The sequence below is a fragment of the Gopherus flavomarginatus genome, chromosome 7 (assembly GCF_025201925.1).
Source record: "Gopherus flavomarginatus isolate rGopFla2 chromosome 7, rGopFla2.mat.asm, whole genome shotgun sequence".
In the NCBI taxonomy this organism is placed as follows: Eukaryota; Metazoa; Chordata; order Testudines; family Testudinidae; genus Gopherus; species Gopherus flavomarginatus.
In genome coordinates this window covers 39153645-39171984 of record NC_066623.1, presented here as the reverse complement: position 1 = coordinate 39171984, position 18340 = coordinate 39153645, and the positions used below count along the sequence as shown (strand labels likewise).

General features: G+C 53.9%; 1 protein-coding gene across 1 annotated transcript in view; it reads left to right on the top strand.

Moving 5' to 3' along the window:
* The first annotated feature begins 1349 nt into the window (after nucleotides 1-1349).
* The window catches only part of ARAP3 (ArfGAP with RhoGAP domain, ankyrin repeat and PH domain 3), a 55446-nt gene continuing 38455 nt past the window's right edge, over nucleotides 1350-18340 (top strand). The window contains exons 1-5 of the mRNA XM_050963450.1: nucleotides 1350-1437; nucleotides 4484-5679; nucleotides 8628-8689; nucleotides 9556-9629; nucleotides 9954-10030. Of these exons, the coding sequence (XP_050819407.1) occupies nucleotides 4523-5679; nucleotides 8628-8689; nucleotides 9556-9629; nucleotides 9954-10030 (1370 nt within the window). The 5' untranslated portion in view covers nucleotides 1350-1437; nucleotides 4484-4522. The remainder of the gene's footprint in view (nucleotides 1438-4483; nucleotides 5680-8627; nucleotides 8690-9555; nucleotides 9630-9953; nucleotides 10031-18340) is intronic.

Sequence of the window (18340 nt, the reverse complement as noted above, 5' to 3'; positions counted from 1 at the left end):
CCCTGTGGCCTCTCTCTGTGGGGAAACCTGCCACCTGGGCTCCCTGGGCTGGCCGGATGGGAGAGTGAGTCACGCCTGTCAGGAGAGCAAGACTCAAAGCCAGGCCTTCCCAAGCTACAGCCTGGGAGGGACCCACTGATGAGTTTAGGGCTTCAGCGTAAACAATGGTTCCACTTCCATCTGCAACTGGCCCTCCCAGCACTGCATCGGCTCTGGCTCCCTCCTGCTGCCTGGGGTTCCCGGGACCCCCTCCAGCAGACCTCAGACTCCCGTGCCCCACCAGCTCAGATCGATGGCCCTTCTAGCCCAGTAACTCTCCCCTCCCCTCACGCACCAGACCACGGTCCTGCTGAGCCCGGTATCCTCACCCCACAGCAGCTTATACTGAAGGCTTCAGAGATCGACTGCCAGAAACAGGCTGAGAAGGAGAGAGAAGGGCCAGGGCAAAGGGGCAGGCCATGGACAGAGTGGGAGGCAGGGGCAGATCGGCAGATCCAATGCGGGGACAGGGCAGTGACAGATGAAGGGGCAGAGGCCGGTGGATATGAGAGGAAATGCAGGGGCAGGGACAGTACCTGGGCAGGGGGGGTGGGGGCTGGAACAATGGCAGGGGATGATGGATGGGAGGGGAAGAGTAGGGGCAGTGCCTAGGGGCGTGGTGTCAAAGTGCAGTGGCAGGGGGCAGTGCCCAGGAAAGGAGGAGGCAGGGGCAATGCGAGGAGGGCAGAGGTGGAGATGGGCTGGTGGATGAGAGAGGAAGGGCAGGGGATAGGGCAGCAAAGAGAATGGAATGGAAGTGCAGGGAGGGAGGGGGCAGGCGCAGTGCCAGAGGAAGGCAGGAAAGGAGCAGTGCTCAGGAGGGGAGGGGAGTGGGAGGGCAGGGACAATGTGGGAAGGGTGGGGGCAGGGGCAAGGGCAGGAACTGGTGAATGGGAGAGGAAGGACAGAGGCAGGGGGCAGTGCCAGGGAGGGAGTAGACAGTGCTGCGGGGAGGGAAGGTCAGGGGCAATGTGGGGGGGCAGTGCCCAGGGAGGGAGGGGGTAGGAGTAATGCAGGAGAGGGCACGGGGTAGTGGTCAGGGAGGGGGGACAGGGCAGTGCCCGGAGAGGGAGGAGGAGGGACAATGCAGGGGAGGGCAGGGGTAGTGTCCAGAAGGGGGGGCAGGGGCAATGCGGGGGGGCGGGCAGGGGGCAGTGCCGTGGGACGGGGCAGGGGCAGTGCGGGGCGGGGACAAGAGTACAGCGGCCGGTGGATGGCGAGGAAGTGCCTGCGAGGGGAGGGGCCGGACGGCCGGGGGAGGGCGCTGGGTCCGGTCCTGCTGTCGAGCCCCAGCCGCAGTTCCTCTGAGCCCGGCGAGCATCGCAGAGCCCTGTGCCCGAGGGGCGGCCCGGACTGGCGGCTGCGCTCGGTTCAGCGGACGGCGCTGCAGGGCGAGAGGTGAGGGGCTCCGGGGACTGGAGGGGGCGCAGGGCACCGCCCGCGGCAGCGGCTCTGCCAGGCAGGACTGGCGGCGCGGAGGGGTCGGCGGGGTTGGGCCGGGCCGGGCCGGCTCCTCCTTGGGGCTCGGCTGTGACAGCGCGAAGGGGGCGGCCATCCTCGGACTCGACATCGCTCGGCTCCAGAGTTAACGGCCGGGAGCGGTGACTGGCGCGGTTCGCTCCCCGTCTGGGCGTCTGTGGGCTCCGGCAGCCGGGCCAGGGGCGGGGGGTTCTGTTCTCCTGGTCTGCAGGAAACATTCTCTTTCTGTTGGACAGTTGGCAGGGGCAGTCAGCTTCCACGCTCCCGTCCGTCCCGCAGCCAATGCCCCCTGGCGCCTGGTACCAGGGATCTGAGAACCCGCCAGTCAATGCCCCTTGGCACCTGGTCCGGGGGTGAGAAATCCCCCCCCCCAGTCTATGCATCCTGGGCCTGGTACTGGGGAGTTGCGAAACCCCTCTCCCTCAACAGTTAATGCCTCCTGGCATCTCGTACTAGGGAGCTGAGAAATCCCCATGCCAGCCAATACCCCCTGGTTGTGGGGAGCTGAGAAACCCCCACTCCCCTGCCAGCCAGTGCCCTCTGTTGCCTGGTACTGGCAGGGCCTGAGAACCCCCTCCTACCAATCAATGCCTCCTAGCGCCTGGTACCGGGGGGCCTGAGAACCCCCTCCCGCCAGTCAAAGCCCGCTGCTGCCTGGTACAGGGGGCTGAGAATCCCCCCTGCCAGCCAATGCCGCCTGGTGCCTGAGAATCCCCACCACCAGCCAATGCCCCCTGGCACCTCGTACCAGGGGGCTGAGAATCCCACCCCCCGGCTAGCCAGTGCCCCCTGGCACCTTGTACTGGGGGGCTGAGAATCCCCCCCCACACCAGCCAATACACCCTGGTGCCTGGTACCAGGGGGCTGAGAATCAGTCCCCACCAGCCAATGCCCCCGGTACTGGGGGGCTGAGAAAGCCCCCAACCTGCCAGCCAATACTCTCTGGCACCTGGTATGGCGGGGAGGGGGCTTCCTACAGGTAAATGTTTTTTTCCTGGCCTCCATGGCTGCTTGGCTGGTTCACTGTTGCCATGCACAGTCTCTGCCTAGTTGTTTGGGGCCCTCCTGTGCTGACAGAGGAGAGAGGGCCTGTTTTGGTAAGAAAGTGCGATTTATAAAACCACAGCCACAGGCAGGCTTGGGACCCAGCTTTGCTATTGCCCCATCTCAGCAGACTAGGTTTCCCTTTCCATACTATAGAAATGGACCTGCCAGAGAAGGTCCAGACGGTTGAATGCCAACACAGCCTCGGTTCTGGCAAATGTTCCCACTGATGTAGAGGCCTGCTCTAGCCTGGGCACCTTTCCCTAACTGAATAGCATTAAAAACATTCATGGTATTTAGTGTAGGTCCTACACGTAAACAGCTGTGCTTCCTGCTATGAGGGGGAGAGCTCTCCAGGTTAATTGGCATACCAGGCTTTTTAGCTAATTGGTTCTGGACAAATTAATGTATCCTCTGTTCTCACCACATCTGCACATGCACAAATACATCTGCACAACAGCACCCACACTGAAACAGTGCCACAAAGGCACGCGTGCATGGCTACACGTTGCTTCAGACACCAACAGACTCTCACAGCCTCACACATCACATGCAGCAGACACACCAGCACACACTTGTGCACAGATGCACACCTACCCATTCCCAGTGCCGCACATTCCCTGTGCAGGGCCGACAGGGCTCCTGCAGGGAGGCGGGAAGGGGCTGCGTGGGAGAATGTGAGTGGCAGGAAGGAAGGAAGTCTGCCCTGAACAATAGGGGGAAATGGAGGAACTGGAAACCCTGCTGGTGGCCGTGGAGTCAGCGCAGCTGGCTTGGTGCAGAGCAGTGTGATTCATGGGAAAATGACCTCACAGCAGCCGCATCGTGCTGCAGACAGGGCTCCTGAGTTCTGTCCTGGGACTTGGGATAGAGGCAGCTTTGCTGGCAGCCCTGAGCTGGGAGCAGATGAGAGCTGGTGTTATTATGGTTTGCGTTACGGAAGCCTCAAGCAGGATCAAGGCCCTGTCATGCTGGGTGCTGCACAGACACACAGGGAGAGACAGCCCCTGCCTTGCAGAGTCCCAAGGTATCTGAGAGAGGCTTTATTCGAAGGGACAGGGGCTGCCCCTCCAAGCTGCGTGGGCAATCTCCCCAGGCAGTGTGGGGAGCACAGCTGGGAGCCTGTCTGTCCTGGAATGCATGTGGCTGGGGGCTGTGTCCCAGATGCTGCCTCTCTGGACTTGTCTGTGAGTCATGCTGACCTCTCTCATGCCCTCCCTACAGTCCTGGAGATTCTGATGCTCTTCTTCCCGTAGCAGAGCAGAACCCTGCTCGAGCTGGCCAGCATCAGAGAACCTTCCCTAGGGAGAGGGCCACCTGCACTATAGGTATCTGTGTTCCCCAGCACCCCTCCACCAGGGACGGGCTGAGATTCTGGACACAGCAAATGGCCAAATGTCCTCCCTGCCAACAAAGCACAAATCCCAGACAGAGCTATGTGCTGGCTCCTCTGCCCAACTTACCTGAAGAGGGGCTGGCAGGCATGGAGTCAGTGATGCCCATGGACAGGGCTTGCTTTTGTCTGGCCAGGGACAATCCGTGTCTGATCGAGTCAGCTCTGTCTCGGGAGCCAGAGGCCTGTGTGTGTGTGAGACCTTCACAGGTTGGGGTCATGACCTCTCAGATGAAAGGGGGGTCAAGGTTTGAAGGCTTGGGGCAGAGTTTGGGCAATTGATGCTCTGGCCCTTGCTCAGAGCGCTCACACCCTCTGGCAGTGCATGAACCCACTGACTGCCAGTGGCAGGATCTAACAGAGCTGGGAGCAGAGCAGTCAGAGCTCAGAGGGGTGTCCTAGCAAAGCGCTGGAGTGGGCATGGATCCTACAGGCTTTCCCAAGCACTGGGGCTGCTGGCTATTCTGCGGCACTGCCATCTCTTCCTGTCTCCTCAATGACACTGCAACCTCCTTTCTCTTTCTTCAGATGATGGCCTGACAGTCCCCTGGTGGGAGTCCACAGGCTATGTTCTCCCTGTGCGACGCCGACTCTGACATCGCTGATTGGCTGGCCACTATCCATCTGGAGAGATACCAGGAAACCTTTAAGCGGCATGGGTACCAAGTGGCCAGAGATGCAGTCTCCCTAGGCAACGAGGACCTGAAGCGGATCGGCATCACTGCCACAGGGCACCGCAAAAGGATCCTGAATCTGGTGCAGCAGATGCAGCTGTTGGTGCAAGACAAAGGCAGGCCCATGGCAGGAGATGCCTGTGCCAAGCCTGGCACATGTACAGAGCCCCTGGATGTGCCCAAAGTGTGCCAAGCAGGCAAGAAGAACAATGGGACAAGTACTGCTAGTGGAGATCCAGTAGCAGCCATTGAGGGGCTTGGGAACCACCAGTGTTCAGCTAGCCCCAGCCAAAACCCACCTCTGGAGATGGAGCCTGCTCCACCCATTGCCAAGCCGGTACCCAAGCCCAGGACGTTCTTCCAACGCCCTAGCCCAGCAACAAGGCCAGAGCAGGGCCTGGTGCCCACGCCGCTGGCACGGACATCAGTGCCAACACGCAAACCTGGCTGTGAGGGGCCTTCTGCTGCTTTCATTGTACACGAGGGGTTTGTGCCAGGGGAAAGCTCCATGGATCTTGGGCGCTCGGAGTTCACCCTGGAGCAGCAGGCCGGCTCAGGAGAGAGAGGCTCAGTGGGTCCCCAGGCACTCCAGCCTGCGGGGAAGGAGAGTGCTCTGGAGCCTACGCCAGCGTCCCGAGCTGGGTTGGCTGAAGTGGGTTTGGATGATATGAAGATCCAGGCTGGGTGTGAAAGATCCTCTCCTTCCATCCTCGGCGTCTCTCCATGCCTCAGCCATGGGATCCAGCCAGCTGATTGCAGCCCGGCGAGCCCAGGGGTGAGCCGCTCTCCGTGCAGCTTCCCACTGTCTGCTCCAACCAGCCCTGCTGCCAGTGCGCAGAGAGAGCCCTCACCAGCCCCGAGCGCCCCCTCCCAGTCAGCCTCTGCATGGGGCGGGATGGAGATGGTTTCCAATATCATTTATGAGGGACTTGAGCCCCCTTCACAACCAGCTGGGTGTTCAGGGGATAAGGAGACTGCAAGGAACCGACCTACCCCACGGTCACTGGATTCAGCCACACAGCAAGGGGCCACACCAGCAGAGAAGCCTGAGTAAGTGTGAGCCAGCTCCTAGCACCACAGTCTGCCTCCTGCCTGGGAGCAGGAGGAAGGGCAGAGCTCAGGCAGGGCAGGGCAGGCCAAACCCCTGCTGTGCCCCTCATGTCTCCTGGAGACATTGCTTAGGTCTCCTATGAGGTCCAGCAGTGCAGCCATCTGGCCTAAATGACAAGCCCAGACCCCATTTCAGGCCTCTGGAGGGGGTGGGGAGGGCATGCATGGACCGTAACAAAGCCCCTTTCACAGCACTCCTCTGTGCTGAGGTCAGAAATGAGGAGAGCCCTGCAGCAAGGCGCACAGCATGGATGGGACAGGCCAGGATCTCTCAAGGCTGGGGGCACAGGCCAGTGCTGCACCCTGAGCATGGGTTACGCCCTGAGGTAGGGATTTGCTGGGCCTTGCGGTCCTCTAGGCAGAAGGGGACCTGCTGAGGTCACTTTGGGGCTGGCTCAGGAGCAGTGGAGGTGCCTGTGGCTAGTGGGCAGCATTGCTGTTGTTTCAGGATACAGTTACTACAGTTTAAAAGATGGAACTGTGCCTGCAGGTCACAGCACAGGGACCCTCCTGGGGTGGGCTCAGGGCCCTGACTGGGTCACAGCACAGTGGGCTGAGCCAGGCTGGGGAGGGCTCAGGGCCCTGTGGCTGGGTCACAGCGCAGGGGGCTGAGCCAGGCTGGGGAGGGCTCAGGGTCCCATGGTCAGGTCACAGTGCAAGGGGCCTGTCTGGGAAGGGATCAGGGCCCAGTGGCTGGGTCACAGCACAGGGGGCTGGGGAAGGCTCAGGGCCCCGTGGCCAGGTTACAGCGCAGGGGCTGTGGCGGGATGGGTCATCTCTAGGGCCCTACCAAATTCACAGCCATGAAAAACGCATCACAGCCCATGAAATTTGGTCTTGTGTGTGCTTTTACCCTATACTATACAGTTTTCACGGGGGCGACCAGCTTTTCTCAAACTGAGGGTCCTGATCCAAAAGGGAGTTGCAGGGGGGTCGCAAGGTTATTTTATGGGGGTTGCAGTATTGCCACCCTTACTTCTGCACTGCTGCCTTCAGAGCTGGTTGGCTGGAGAGTGGTGGCTGCTTACTGAGAGCTCACAGAAGTAAAGGTGACAATACCATACCACACCCTTCGGGGGGAGGGATAGCTCAGTGGTTTGAGCATTGGCCTGCTAAACCCAGGGTTGTGAGCTCAATCCTTGAGGGGGCCGTTTAGGGAACTGGGGTTTAAAAAAAAACTGTCCAGGGATTTATTCTGCCTTGAGCAGGGGGTTGGATTAGATAACATCCTGAGGTCCCTTCTAACCCTGATATTCTACAATATTCTGCTGCTGGCAGTGGCTCTGCCTTCAGAGCTGGGCTCCCTACTATCAACCACTGCTCTCCAGCTGCACAACTCTGAAGGTTGTGCTGTTGCCAGGCATAGTGCAGAAGTGACAGTAGCAGTACCCCCCCTTCTACAATAACCTTGCCAACCCCCACAACTCCTTTTTGGGCCAAGAGCCCTACAATTACAGCACTGTGATAGTTCAGATTTAAATAGCTGAAATTATGAAATTAACCATTTTTTAAATCCTATGATTGTGAATTTTACCAAAATGGACCATGAATTTGGTAAGGCTCTAGTCATCTCCCTCAGTCCTTGCTCCCTGCCCAGTCCCCTCCTCACTCACTTGGGGACACAGGCTCTGCTTCTCGCCATAACTGAGATGAAGCTTGCTCCCTGGGAATAGCAGTGTAGCTGCAGTGGAATAGTGGGCCAGCTGCCTGGGTCCAGTCCCGCCCAGGACCCTAGGTGCATACTCTGGTGGCTCGCCCATGCTGCCATGGCCACATGACTATTGTCTAGCTACCTAGTTGGGGGATGCCTTTGCCTACTGTCCTGACGCAGCATGCACACGCCATCCAGCCAGGGGTGGGCCGCTCCCTGGTTCATTCTGCTTGCTGGTTCCTGCCCTAGGCTCTGGCACTGACCTGGCAGAAGCAGGTCCCACAGAGCTGAGTGGTGACAGGTGGGGGAGCCAGCAGCACCCCTGGCAGCAGATACCCTGCCTGGGGCTGAGGGGAAGCCCAGGGCTCATCTGCAGGGAGTCTGCCCATGCCTCACTGTGCCATGGAGAGTGGGCAGTGCTGGGCTGGGCAGGGTGGGGCAGGCAGCACCAGGCTGCTGCTTTAGAAGGCCTGGCTGATGATTTAGAGCTGGTAGCCAATAGCCAAGTGGCCAGGGCAGACCCGGCTGGGGAGGGAATCTGAAGTGTCAGTGCCAGGCCTGGGACGTGGACAGCAGTAACGGCCTGAACCTACTGGAGACCTAGGAAAGTAAAGCTGGGGGCGGGAGGGGGGCTGTCTGGACAGGCCGAGGCCCTGTCCTCCAGACACTCCTCGTTGCACTCCAGGATTGATGGGAAATCCGGGGGTAAGAAGCCTTCAAACCCTCACCCTTGTCACAGGCTCCCCAGTGGTGGCACTGGGGAGGGGAGCAGCTCCCCCTCCCCCAGTCACAGGTTCCCCCATGGCAGCACTGGGGAGGGGAGCACCCCCTCCAGTCACAGGCTCCCCAGTGGTGACACTGGAGAGGGGAGCAGCCCTGCTCCCATGGCAGGTAGCCCCTCCCCCACCAGCCTGGCCTGTGCAATCAAAGGTTGAGGGAAGACAGTGGGTGCAAGTGTCAGCCCTTCTTCCAAGAGCCTTGCCTGGCCGTGCGGTCGGAGCCCTCCCCACACCCTGGGAGATTTCCCTGTAGACACTGACTGGGACTCTGCACCAGGCTCAGCAGCTCCCTCCCCCTAGCCTAGTACTGGGCCTTCCTCTGCCCCATGCTGCTTGCTGCCCACTGTCTGGGCAGCGCACCCCGGGCAGGGTTGCCCTGAGCGCAGGCCCCGCTCAGGAGGATGCCAGGTGGTGACCCTGCTGCCTGAGGCTCTGACATGTTTCCTCTGCTATCCTAGCTCTCCCAGATGGCCCAGCCTGGACCTGCCCCCCATCCCACAGAGACTTGCCAGCTGTCCAGGTGAGAGCTGGGGACTGCAGCGCTCTATGTGCACAGCCTGTCCCCATGAAGGCCCCTGTGTCGCTTCTTTTCAGGGATGCGAGTGGTGCAGGGGCTTGAATAGAGCAGGGGGGTGGGTCCTTGGGGGGGGGTTAGTAGAGTAGGAGGGGATTGAGGCCCATACAGGGATGGCGGGGTGGGGCATTGCTGGAGTGGGGGTGGGCAATAGGGGAATGGGGTAGGGAGGGGCTGGGCCCATACAGGAATGGGACTGCATTGCTAGAGCAGGGGTTTGGAACTCATATGGGGGCTGGGGCACTGCTAGGGGCGGGTTGGCATTGGGGCCCATGGGAGGGCATGGCTAGAATGGGAGGAGTTGAGGCCTATATTAGATTAGGGGTGGGGCATTGCTAGAGTGGGGGTTTGGTGCCCATACAGGGATGGGAGTGAGGGCACTGCTAGAGCAAGGGGAGGTTGGGGCATCTATGTCTTTCTATGGCTTTGGAAGCTGCCAGGCCCCAGGAACCCACCCAGTGGTGTCTGCTCCCATGGCGGCCGCTATCCCCTCTGGAGGGTGACTCCTGGGTTCTCTGCCTAGCAAGGAGCTTGTCCCCAGACACATGCCTGGACTGCCCCTCAGTGCTGGGCTGTGCTCCTGGCTAGGGTGGGGGCACCTGTTCCAATGGGAGCTGCTGGCATCAGGGACGTCCCTGGGGGTGAACGGCGTGCCCTGCGTCCCACACCAGACCCTCCTGCCTCCCACAGCAGTGCCCTTGTGCTAAGGGATAGAGTTACCCACCATATCCCCTTTAGGCCGCCAACCCCCCAGCTCCAGCAGAGTGCTGGCTGGTAGCTTACTGCCTTTCCTGCTGTGTCTGTGCCCACAGAGCCTGCCGAGGAGCCCATCAGTCCCTACTGTGAGGCCTTGTTTGGACGTGGGCTCCCTGCCCGGGAGCAGAAGGTGAGGGCCCGGTGTGCAGGCTGGAGGGCGGGGATGTTTGGGCCCTGCTCCTGCCTTGAGTCTTGATGAAATAGAAGCAAGGCCATGCCCCGGCTTCTGCTCCCTCTGGCCACACCTTGCAGCAATGTGTGCTGGACCACGGGCCTTGGCTGCTCGGTGGAGTGCAGGCCCTGGCAGAGCCAGGCGAGCAGGTGGTGCTAGGCCCTGGCTCCTGGGCACTGGCTGGTACAGGGGAAGGCAGTCCAAGGAGGCCTGAGGTTGAGGGGTGGGTGGCCTAGGCAGACAGAGCCATGGAGCAGAGCTCTCACCAAGGTCTCCTTGCAGAGCACTGGGACCCCCACTGTGCCAGGCTGTGAAGCAGTGCCAGAGCACTTCCCAGAGCTGGAGAGAGAGAGGCTCAGGTAAGCACCTCTGACCATAGCCCCTGGCCCCAAACCTGCTCCATGGAGTCTCTCTGCTCTCATGGAGCAGGAAAAGCAGGTTGGATTATAGTTTCCAGGCTTTGGGGAAAGGTGTCTGCTGCTGGGGCAATAGAGGGCAAGGAAAGCCAGGGTCAGTCTGGTATCAGAGGGGTAGCCGTGTTAGTCTGGATCTGTAAAAGCAGCAAAGAATCCTGTGGCACCTTATAGACTAACAGACGTTTTGGAGCATGAGCTTTCGTGGGTGAATACCCACTTCTTCAGATGGTTTGACTGAGAGAGCTGCTCCTTCCATATGTGGTGAGAACCTGGCTGCAAGCCCGTGAAGGAGCAGATGGGGATGCCAGGGTGGGTGAGGCTGGCACCTTGGTGCTTGTTGTATGTCCCTTGCAGCTGGATGCGCGCCTTCTCTCACCTTTAGCTGGGGTGAGGCAGTCATGCCATGCCATGGACCAGCAGCCCCTGGCATGTAGGGGGCAGATCAGCGCTCTTGGTGAGGCATGGCACAGAGGTTAGCGTCACCACATGCTCGCAGAGGTTCTGCAGGGAAGCTGTTCCCTGACTGGCCAGATGCTCCAGGGGTTGCTGTCTTCAGCGCACTCCTCCCCAGCTTCATGCTGGCTTGCAGATGGCCTGTTCCAGGGTGACGCTAGCTGCAAGGGGCGAGGGCCGAATATAGAGGCAGAGGCATCAATCGCAACCCCAGAGTAGGGCTGAAATTTGCACTTGAAGTCCTGAGTCAGGCTCTTATGTATAAAATGCAGAGGATTTAATCTTCTCAAAATGACATAACTCTCTCCCTGAGCACAGCATGGGCATGTCACAGATCCACAGGGTCGGGGCTACACCCCCAGCTGTGCAACAGTGTCTAGGAGGAACCTCTTTGTGTACCAGACCCCCAGGGGGTCTCACTATTCCTCCAGGGTCAGCCACGTGGCTTCACTGCCTCCTCAGACTGGACCTCTGAGAGTCCGACTGAGATGACCCCAGTGGAGGCCAGTCCCCTCTGCAGAGATCAGTGCACCTCACCCAGCATTGGCAGTGACACTCACCCAGTGCTGTGGACACAGGCGGGTTTTTTCATTAACTGACACACAGCACAGAAAGGCCTTAGGGTAGCACAGAGAACTGAAGGTTAAAGCAGAGTCTATTCTGGTCTGCCCAGAGCCCAGCCAAGCTGTAGGGAACCCCTTGGTTAAAGCTTGGTCTGTCCCTTTGTCTGATCTCCTTCCTCAGATGCCAGTTGAGAGCCCTGATTCCTTCCAGCAGCCTGCTCTTATTCCCCATCTCTCCAGTCTTTTGATCCCAACTTGGAGGATTGTTGTGCATATTCCCTAAGGAGAGGCATGGAAATCTCCCATCAGGTTGCTAGGTGCCAATGTCCTCATGATTGGATTTGCCACTGCCTTCTCAGCTGCTCCCTTCATATGGAGACTAAAGCCCAGACAGTAGGAGACACCCACACATGTATGTGCCAGCCTGCCCTGAGAGCAAACAGGCCCCTTCCACTCATTTGGTAACAGGGGAAACTGAGGCACAAACAAGACATAAAAAATCCCCACTTGATCACAGCACATAAATCTGTTAATTAGTTTAGGAATAACACTAACTCTGCAAACAACCTTGTAGTTAATACTCACTGCAACCTTGGGCATCAGCTATGCTGGAATGCTTTTTATTTATTTTTATTTTTTTTTGGTAAGTTTAATGCTTATTTTCCCTCATTGTTCTTCATAACAGAAAGTTTTCTTTCAGCAGAAACCATAGCTGCCCTGTAACACCATACAAAATCCGTACCATTATGATTAAAACATTTCAGTCTTTGGGACCCAGATTAGATTAAAATGATTCTTACAGACATTAGATTTTTTTCATTTTTCCCCCTCATGGGTATCACTGTTGCTTGCTACCAGCTCTTATTTCCCCTCAGCTCTTCTGTCGAGGATCACACCTTCGTTTGTTAACGAGATCAAGGCAAAGCTGATTTCTGTAGAATTTACTTAGCCAACTGCATCGTTCCATTCAGAAACCTACCTCTTTCCCTCAGCCCATCAGAAAGTCTCAGGAGCTTAAATTAGTCCCCTCCCTCACCAGGTAAATCCGAGCAGAATTTAAAGGGACAGTATCCAATACTTATTTTTAAATTGACTTTCCATTACTTCTGGTATCCCCTTAGTATGGCAAAAGAAAATGTCTTTTCCCATTGATTCATCTAGCAAACACCAGTTCGTTGTCCTGCCTTGCTAACAGAGCTGAAGCCAAGTCATTGCAGGTAGTGATCGATATATCTAGTGTAGATGCGATCGCTCTGCCATCGACTCCGGAACTCCACCGTGGCGAGAGGCAGAAGCGGAGTCGATGGGGGAGTGGCAGCGGTCAACTCACCGCCATCCTCATGGCCAGGTAAATCGACCTAAGATATGCCGACTTCAGCTATGCTGTTCGGTAGCTGAAGTTGTGTATCTTAGGATGACACCCTCCCGCCCCCTAGTGTAGACCTAGCCCAAATCTCAGCAGCGAGAGACCCAAGACCCAGACACCTAGAACTTCGTATATGTCCATTTCCAGCTTCACAGTTTGTGGCCCAGGCCAGCCTAAGATCTGTGCCCCATTTCGATTTCATTTACGTCCTCTTTGTGCTGGTCTCTGCACAGGGGTGAATTTCTCCTCTCTGTGCTAGTGCTGTGAGGGAAGCCACCATGAATAGGCTCAGTATTTGGAGCAGGGTTATTTTGATACTCCTTGATGCTGAGTGGCATGGGGAGACTTAGTGCCTAGTATTGACTCTGTCCATGTCCTTGAAGCTGAGTGATTATACTTTAAAATAGAAAAAGAGAGGAATGTGCTTGGTACATGTGGTATCAAAGAGCCTTGGTGACATAAACAATAATAAGAAGAGCAAAGCTGAGATGATTTGTCATGGCCTCCAGTCATCAGAGTGGTCTTGTCTTATGTTCTTTACATGGAGGAGATGACTACATACACAGCCACAAAAACACTGCTACCCCGATATAACGCCACTCGATATAACATGAATTTGAATATAACACGGTAAAGCAGTGCTCCGGGGGTGGGGGGGAAGACAGGGCTGCTCACTCCAGTGAATCAAAGCAAGTTCAATATAACACGGTTTCACCTATAACGCGGTAAGATTTTTTGGTTCCCAAGGACAGCGTTATATCAAGGTAGAGGTGTATGTGTGTGGTAATGGACCAGCTGGTACTGGATGGCATCAAAGGCTGCATGTCGTCAGCTCCCTGTAGCCAGCCATTAACTAATGAAGGCTCTCCTACAGCTCAAGAATTAAGGGCTTGTGCCTTTGGAATGGAAGGATCTAAGCTGAAGATCTGCTGCCCTCGTTTAGTGCGAGGTGCACACAGTGTGTAACAGTGAGAATCCCTGAGTCCTAGGGAGTTACTGCTGCATGAGCATGGTTTAGCTGATCAATGGGCACCAGGGTCTCACTAGCAGATTAGCATTTTCATTTCCCCTGGAGGCGCCTTGCTCATGTGCTTGCTGGAATAGAATTTTTGCAGCTAAGAAATGCTTTAAATGCTTCAGAAAAGACTAGGAAGACTCACTCCTCTGGACGTGAGATTGTAGGATGGCTCCCAAGAGCCGTGGATGAGGGAGCTGGGCTCTGTCAGATGGCTGAAGTTTCCTTTGAGAGAGTCAATGCACAGCTATCCAGGAAACTCAGGACCACATCTAAGAACATAAGAATGGCCATGCAGAGTTAAACCAATTGTCCATCTAGCCCAGTGTCCTGTCTTCTGACAGTGGCCAATGCCAGGTACCCCAGAGGGAATGAACAGAACAGGCAATCAGCTAGTGATCCATCCCCTGGCTTAGGGATACCCAGAGCATGAGGTTGTGTCCCTGACCATCTTGGCTAATAGCCATTGATGGACCTGTCCTCCATGAATGTATCTAATTATTTTTTAACCCTATTATAGTTTTGGCCTTCACAACATCCCCTGGCAATGAGTTCCACAGGTTGACTGTACATTGTACTCTGCACAGCCTGTATCTCGCTTTGGTCAGAATGAGGTTAGCACTTCCGGACTGATGTAACTCAAGTCCAGTTGCCTATGGCCCCTGCGGGCCACTCAGGAACTTGGAATCGCAGGGGCGTTGGGACTCTCCAAGACATTCCTCCTGCCCGAGGGTTCAGGGGTGAGGGTGACCCAGGAGCCACTAATGAAAGTCTGTAGCCCCAGTGATTCCTCTGAACTGCGGTAACTTTTAGGGGCAGAGCTGCCAGCTCCTGGGCTGCTTTATGTTACCAAGACAGTGCTCGACATTTTGTGGTTACCTAGTGTGGCATCGTCTGTGCTTTGTAATAAAAGTCCCACGTCCTCATGGAGCTTGTGTGTCTGGGGAAAAGCTTCTTGACATTCAGCCTAGGTTTTCCCTTAATTTATTATTTAGACATAAAAACTCATTGAAGCCAGTTAATACTGCTAAGGAACAGTAATGCAAAATTCAAACCTTCTCACAAACCCAAAGAAATGCAATATAAAGGCATGCATATGGACCCACAGACACACATACGCAAACGCCCTGCCTTCTCACACAAATGCACCCACAGACATTTACAACACTTCTCAAGCAAATCAGCCCTACTCAGCTACATCCAGACAACCTCTGCTTAGTCCAGTGTTCCTGTGCTGTATATTAACTGATTACCACAGTTGTGCAGTACCAACCGTGCATGAGGCGCTTTAAAGACAAATAAGGCATCAGGAGAGCTTACAGTCTAACTGATAAGACTCTAGAGAGCTTTGGGACAGGATGTCACATGAAGCTGGGTGATAGAATGGTCAGATTTAGCAGATGATCTCCCCTCCTGCCCCCCCCCGCACCTCCCCCACACTTCACTTGAGGTTCATGGAGGGTGTCATGTTCTTCTCTACCAAATCTGGATTGGCTGCAGAGCTTACTTGTGCACACCAGGTGTGTTCGTCATAAGATACTGTAATACTTTCCCAGATCTGAGGAAGGTTAGTTTAAATATGGTATTTTTTACACTGCCACCTACAGGCTGAACAGTATAAGACAGTTTAGCATTCCATCACATCTCCCCCTTTAAATTCTATATTGCACCATTTACAATATTTATGCTGTCTTTGAAGTTCAGTAAGGATTTGTCTGTTAAGTGTCTCTGAATTGTGCTGATTTTCTAATTACAATACCCAAACATGTAACAGCTTGGTCAGCTGGCTGTCCATTAGTTGCAACGGCTAGCTATGCTCAGTTTGGAATCCTTGAGATGCCTTCTTGTTCTGCATTTGTCATTTGTAGAGTTTGCTCTGTTGATTGTTCTTTTTGAAGAAACAAATTGTAGATTTCAATGGTTTCTGCTGAATTCTCCACTATTGGTCTTGGTCTGGTGCTGAATTCTTTTCCTTCACGACAGCAGGAATTGTCCATTCATTTTCTTCATCCAGTTTGACATGAGCATGGTCACCAGGTTCTAGACTTGGCAGTTTGCTAAGTGAGCAACATCTGTTGTAATAGTGCTCCTAAGCTCTTTTAGCCTTTTTATTCAATTTGGCTATTCTCTTCATATCTGGCCATTCAGAGATAGAACTGCTGTTCTAACTTTGGAAAAGAATCTGAGTTGTCTTCCCATCAGGAGTTGTGCCAGACCATATCCAGTAATGTTACCCAAAATTGGGCCAGCTAGTAAGGTTTGGGAGGACTAATGACCCACCAGAGTTTGGTAGAAAGCAGCATAGTTATTACACTGATAGCTAATCTCAAAAGTGGGGGGGTCACACGCACACTCGCATACTCACACTCTATTTAATAATAGAAAGGGGAAAGAAAGAGGAGAGTTATAATGGTTAAAGTCCATAGGCCAATTTCACAGCAGAGATGGTGAGGTGAGGCTGCTGATTTGTAAAAGTCTTTCTGGAATCAATTTAAGAGGTATAGTCCAATAGGAAGTCCAGGTGTAGAGTCTGTTCAAATCTTTCCAAGTATTTTCCAGGTTATTCCAAATCATTATTTGGAGGATCTCCATCTTATGACTTATATTTTCCTATTCAAAGTTTAAGCAGACGAGTTGGCAGGATAAGGCCAGGGGTGTTCCTTTAAAGCCCTCTAGCAAGCTGGCAAGCCTCTTGTCAAAGCAGGACCTGCCCCTGAGGAAGAGGCAGTGCAGATTGTCTGTGAAGCATTGCTTTGAAGCTAATCTTCTATTTCCTCTGCAGACACAGATAAACTAGTTGCATTCATTCACATCAGGCAATTAGATAATATATCATTATAGCACAGTGAGTTCAAGACAATGTAAATAATAATATTAGTTTCCTACAGTATCTTACATCTTTGATCTTATGATTAATTGAACCAGCCTTGTGCATAATAGAAGGCAATTAAGACATGAAAAGGAATTAGCATCTACAAGCTAATCTGGTTACATGGTTAAACTTCTAACAAGATATCATTGACTATCAGGCTTGGAAGGGACCTCAGGAGGTCATCTAGTCCAGCCCCCAATTTAAAGCAGGACCAATCCCCAGGCAGATTTTTGCCCCAGATCCGTAAATGGCCCCCTTAAGGATTGAGTTTACAATCCTGGGTTTAGCAGGCCAATGCACAAACCACTGAGCTATCCCTAGGGCAGGAGTAGGCAACCTATGGCACATGTGCCAAAGGCAGCACGCGAGCTGATTTTCAGTGGCACTCACATGCCCAGATCCTGGCCACTGGTCCGGGGGGCTCTGCATTTTAATTTAATTTTAAATGAAGCTTCTTAAACATTTTAAAAACCTTATTTACTTTACATACAACAATAGTTTGGTTATATATTATAGACTTAAAGAAAGAGACTTTCTAAAAACATTAAAATGTATTACTGGCACGCAAAACCTTAAATTAGAGTGAATAAATGAAGACTCGGCACACCACTTCTGAAAGGTTGCCGATCCCTGCCCTAGGGTGACCCAATGTCCCGATTTTATAGGGACAGTCCCGATTTTGGGGTCTTTTTCTTAAATAGGGTTCTATTATCCCCCACTCCCGTCCCGATTTTTCACACTTGCTGTCTGGTCACCCTAGCTGTCCCTCCCCTACAAAGACAGCTAAACACAGACAAATACACTTAGCATCTACCCTTTGATTCACTAACAATACAGGCAAACACATTAAAGAGTCTAGTCTACTAAATGTGGCTTTGCTAACTATCTACAAGGAATGCCCTGTTTACCATTGCAAGACCCTTTTGATATGCCCTTAAGGATTTGCTTATAGGTCCCCTAGCTTGCTGATTGTTAATCCTTCACTGGCTCAGCTTTACACAGGTTTTTCAAGTTTCTCTGGGTTTTGCTTTTTCATCGTTTCAGACTGTTTTGCTATCTATATAGCGGTGGCTAGGGTTAAATCTCTCTTCACTTGTAGCTGCTGTGAAAGGTTTTTATCTGTTAACCCAAGACCAGCCTCTCTCTGATATTTTCATGTTTTGCATTCCCAAAATCAGTTTTCAGCCAATTAATTCAGAGTTCTTATAAAACATTCAACATTTCCTCCTGGTTCTTGAATTCTCTGGTGAATACATGCTCTTTCATAAGTTGTTTTTCTCTGCAGTCTAAAGTATGCATCAAACATAGCCAGAACCCTTTCATATTCTTCTTTGTGACTGTCTTCAGTAAAGTCAGAGGATTGAAAGATTCATTCTGCTTGCCTTCCCATAGCATAAATTAAAGAAGATACCTGTATATCTCCAATTTCTTTGTGCAGTTTGGGAGCAATGTGAAATCTTGCAAAATATTGCTCCTGTCCTGGTCTGTCCAATCTGAAGGTTTATGAAAGCTGAAGTTCTCTGGGGCATGTCGATGAGACCCTGCAACCTTTCGTCTGCAACCTTTGTTGCTGTTTTCCTTCGGTTTCTGTTTTTAGTTTACTCCTGACACCATGTCATGTTCTTCTGTACCACATATGGGTTGACTGCGTTTCGTGTTCCATTACAGAGGATTTACAGGCCTTCTAGAAGAAATGGAGAGAGCTGAAGTAAGAGGATTAAAAATGACAGGCCAAGAAAGGAGGGTGCCCCATGGAGGAAGGGCGGGTGCCAAAGCTAGAGAAAGGAAAACAAACAGAGACAAGATCAGAGTAGCAACATCTCCCGGCCCTAGTTGTTATCCTGTGTGCCATGCTACAGTCCCCTCTCCCACACAGTTGGGGTTTGTGGAACGGGAGGGGGTGATGCCAGGGTTTGAGGGACAGAAGTGGGGGTGATGTTGGAGTTTGAGGAGTGGAGGGAAGGTCAGTGCCAGGGTTTGTGGG